The sequence below is a fragment of the Triticum aestivum genome, chromosome 7B, assembly GCF_018294505.1.
Source record: "Triticum aestivum cultivar Chinese Spring chromosome 7B, IWGSC CS RefSeq v2.1, whole genome shotgun sequence".
NCBI lineage: Eukaryota > Viridiplantae > Streptophyta > Magnoliopsida > Poales > Poaceae > Triticum > Triticum aestivum.
In genome coordinates, this window is record NC_057813.1 from 638,822,047 (window position 1) to 638,826,640 (window position 4,594).

The following is a 4,594-nucleotide window of genomic DNA, read 5'->3' on the forward strand; positions in this document are numbered from 1 at the left end:
TGTATCCGACGCATAAGAAAAATCTTCCACACTCAAAAATAAACTATAGGGTAGGGGAAGAAAATCTTATACGACCAGGTCGTACAAAGCCGATTGTGAGACCCTCTTCTGGATGTGACACCTGGCGATACGAATCCTAAAGCAGCAGCCCGTCCCATTCCCCGCCTCTCCGTTCCCAAATCCGGATTTCCTACCAAGTTCAATCTCTCCACTTCGCCGCCGCCCGCCGGTGTGCTTGTCCCCGGCGGCCACGGCGATGCTCCTGGATGCCTCTACTTGCGGCACCGCCGGCGCACTATGCCCACACCGCATCCCTTATCTGCAGCCAAGTTTCTCCCCGACGGTTTTGCTAAGCTTGCTCCGTTTCGTCGCCTGTGTTCACTAGATGATTCAATCAACATTTTTACTGCATATTGTTCATCCTGACTTTGATCTGTAAAAACCCGAATGAATGCAGCTATTTTTATTCTGAATTTGTTTTTATACGAGATGTGGTCTAAACGAATTTGATGTGCCTCCATGGCCGAGCTGATGAGTGTGGTCATGGACGACGGGGAAGAGTAGTGGGGACGGGGTTCTGGTGCTTCCGGGTTAGAGCGAGAAGAAGAGTTGCAGCGGCGGCGGCGGCGGCGGCGACCACGACGACGGCGGGCGAGCGTGGGCGGCAGCGAATGAAAAGAGATCGGGATTTGGTGAACTAGGCCGCTGCTGCTTTAGGATTCGTATCGCCAGGTGTCACATCCAGAATTCTCCTACTTCCAAGTTCCAACCAAGATCTTTGAGGCATTGATATCAGTATATATGTGCCCTTTTGTTTCTTTTCTCATTGTGATTTCAAGGCTTATTCTACCCTGCATTTGTTGTAGTCTACCTTGTGGTAGGCAAACACATTGAACGGGAAACAGACAACCCATAAGGTCACTTCCGTTGGAGACTCACATGAGTAGAAGGATGGATACGTCGTTAGAGACTGAGGCCATGTTTGATTCATAAGTCCTAGGACTTTTTTTAGTTCCAACTTATAAGTTCCAAGTCCCTAAAAAGTCCCTACCTGTTTGGTTCCTAGGACTTATAAGTCCCTATAAGACCATATTATAACTATAAGTCCCTATAAGTCCCTCTTTGAGAGTCTTATTTCATAAGTCCCAAATGCCCACTTTAAGTCCCTATAAGTCCCTCCTGTTTGGTTTAGATGGGACTTATAGGAACTTTTTTAAGTCTCTAAACCAATAAGTCCCTGGAAACAAACACCCTCTAATTAACAATAGTTCTGGACATGCGAGGAAAACGATTTAAAAAGACTTCCATGCAGTAGTCAACTGGAGTCAGTATACGGTAGTACTACTACTTAGCATTAAACAAACTACTACAAATATTACAACCTAGCACAACGACTAGAATAGAAGAGACATCCTAGCACAATGAAACTAAACTCATGTCTCAAGTAGATTTGAAGTAGAGTTCCGCGCCGATGAGAAGCGTGCTGATTGTGGCGGCAACTCTATACCTGCATACATGCACGGATTGTGTTAACAACAGGCATATGTTAACCTACAGAGACACATGCAAATGTGAGACAATTTTTCCATTTTGCAGTACCTCGAGACGAGTCGTCGCTGGGGTTAGGCGATCCCCTAGCCTTGGCAGATGGGCTAAAAAACTTGTAGTAGACCCAAGCTCCTACAAACCCAATTAACACTAACCCTCCAATTACTATGCCAGCGATGGCCGGCGAGCTTAGCTTTGTCCCTTTGTTAGCTTCCTTGGCAGGAGGTGAAGGCTTGTTATCATCGTGGTAACACGGTACTGAAAGAAAAGTAGAAAGGAAATGACATCAAATATTTAGCTATAAGGGGATGCAAGATTATAAGTAATAAATAATAATTAGCTACCTCCACCACCTAGCACACTCACCCTTGCAAGTAAATGGTACCGGCGGAGAAGAAAAGAATGCCTCAACTTCGGACGCGTCTTTTCCCCGGCACGCACGGTATGTGTAGGCAAGATCGAAAGGAAGAGTCTGTGCGAGAATGTATTCACACAGACAACATATGCCTCTATCCAACTCAGAATCGGGACTGCTATCTATCGCGTATATCAGAGCCTCGCAGCATGAAGCTGTTGGGGAGATAGGAGACTCGCTACACGATACAGCTGCAAGGGTTGTTACTTGGAACTTGCACGAACGTTGCGGATTCGGAGGCAAGGCAAGCACAGGAGTTAACCAAATTGATAACCCGAGCAGAAAAAGCCATAACAGCAGCGGCATTCCTGTGTTCACCAAGACACCAAGGAGAAACAAGATGGGTGAGAACCGTGAGATACTGAGATTCTACAAAAAATACGTACTAGCAAATGTAAGAAAAGACAAAAGAAAAAAGGAAAAAAATTAAAATGCAGCGTGCGCACCTCTGAGCTCCGGCGCGGCGGCTGCCAGAACAAAGTGCTACCGTACTACGTATATCGCGTGATTAGGTGATGTGATTGAGTGATTCCTATATAGCGCAAGATTAGGTGATGTGACCTTTTCAACCTTGGGTACAAAGTACTACTTCCTTCGTCCGGAAATACTTGTCATTAAAATGAATAAAAGGGGATGTATCTAAGTGTACTTTAATTCTAGATACATCCCTTTTTGTCCATTTTGATGACAAGTATTTTCGGACGGAGGGAGTAATACATAGTACTCCCTCCGTTCCTAAATGCTTGTCTTTCTAGGCATTTTAAATGGGCTCAACATACGGATGTATGTAGATATATTTTAAAGTGTAGATTCACTCATTTTACGCTGTATGTAGTCACTTGTTGAAATCTCTAGAAAGACAAGTATTTAGGAACGGAGAGAGTAGAAAAGAAAAAGTGCTACTATACCATATCGTGCTGCTATAGGAGCCCGCATGTGCCCGCTACAGTGCATGGCAGGATGGGTACGCTCATTAGCTTTCACTTGTGTACGTGGATATCCAGAGATGATAATACGCTCATTAGCTCTCACTTTGTAACGCTAGGGACGCACATTCTCTTGCTCTGTTGTTATTTCAGGTTCTAAGAGTTGGTAAGTGTATTCCCAATACAACCCGTTAAATGCATTGGCGATTTCTCTTGGCAACGGCTTTCTAAGCAACCTGGTAACTGTACCAGCTACCGCATTTTTCAGGGACAGCTACCAAACTGTTTCTGCATCAAAACAACATGGTCGCTGTAAATGTGGCAAGGAAGCACAATAAATCCGATAAGTTAATATAGCGGCAAGTCTATTACTTAATCTTGTGAGTCTTATAGCAATAGCACAAATACCATGCGTGTTTTGCTCTAGGTAGTTATGACCATTCTAACAATACGTGGATTTTTCTTTAGAAGGAACACTTAAGAATAGGATTTCTGAAGAAAAAAAAAGAGTGGAAGATTTTCAAGATGAGCGAGAATGAAACACATACCGTGGAGAGGGATGACAGGGAGACGCCTGGAACAATAACCACGACTAGGAGCCCGCTGCACGGCCCCCACGGAAGCTCCACCGCGCTGTGTCTCGGCTCCCAAGACGACGGCGGCAGCAGCTCCACCTCGCCGTGACCCGACCCCCATGACGACGGCGGCGGTGGCAGAATCTCCAACTGGTGGCGCCTCAACCTCCACGACGACCGCGGTAGGTCCAGCCCGCCGAGCACCGCGCAGCTCCTCAGCAGCCTCGACTGCGGTGGCAGCTCCACCTCGTCGTGGCCCAGCCACCACGGCGACAGCGCCAGCAGCAGCAGCTCCACTTGGGGGTAGAGTAACCTGCGGCGCCTCAACCTCCACGACGACGACCGCAGGTCCAGCTCGCCCAGCACCCGGCAGCTTCTCCGCTGCAGCTCCACCTCGGACCTCGCCGAGCATTCTTCCGGGGCTCGGTCTTCACGAAGATGACAACGGACTCCATGGTCTGTCTCTCGGCTGGCGGGCTTGGTTTCGGCGAGTTTACTTTTGTGATGGGAGCAGAATATATACTGGTGCTGGCCGGCCAGGCAATGAGTAGGGTCATGCTGCCCATGCAAACGCATGGCACGGATAAGCTGGTGCCATTTACCTCAAAAATTTAAGACTGGCTGGTGGTGTTTTGTCCGCGTGCATTCTCTGACCCGATGAGAGTGTAGAATGCCTTTTGGCATTGGCAATATATATTCTGAAGAAAAGAATTGTAGCAGCATGCACCGAGCGTAGAATAAAAAAAAATTATTTTCGATAAAGGCGGATTTTAGTTGCTCAAAATGGAGCATCAGGAAGATACACAACACAGTGATCACATCCAACCTCTACATAGTTAGGGTGCACCAGCCAACACAAACTCATACACACGAGAAAACACACCAACAACAAGCAAAGTCATACAAGATCAACGTTATATGTAGGCGAGGAAAAACAAGAGAAAAGTCCCCAAAGCGACCACATATGCGATCGGCAAAATTATAACAATGACCATATCCGCACCAACCGCCTAATGACACCACATGGACGGTGCTATTCTTCAGCAGCAACTCCTTCAGAAACAGAGCGACACTCAAACGTCGCCGTCACTGGATCCAACCACAAGGTCAGAATCCAGTTTTTCATCTTG

General features: G+C 46.9%; 1 protein-coding gene across 1 annotated transcript; it reads right to left on the reverse strand.

Annotated features, from left to right (window-relative positions):
- Positions 1-1,262: 1,262 nt before the first annotated feature.
- Positions 1,263-3,938, reverse strand: LOC123161712 (uncharacterized). Its single transcript, XM_044579520.1, has 4 exons — positions 3,438-3,938; positions 1,915-2,271; positions 1,600-1,806; positions 1,263-1,507 (listed from the first exon to the last, which is right to left on the reverse strand). The coding sequence occupies exons 1-4, from the start codon at positions 3,874-3,876 to the stop codon at positions 1,434-1,436; spliced, it is 1,077 nt and encodes a 358-aa protein (XP_044435455.1). The 5' UTR covers positions 3,877-3,938; the 3' UTR covers positions 1,263-1,433.
- Positions 3,939-4,594: the final 656 nt, after the last annotated feature.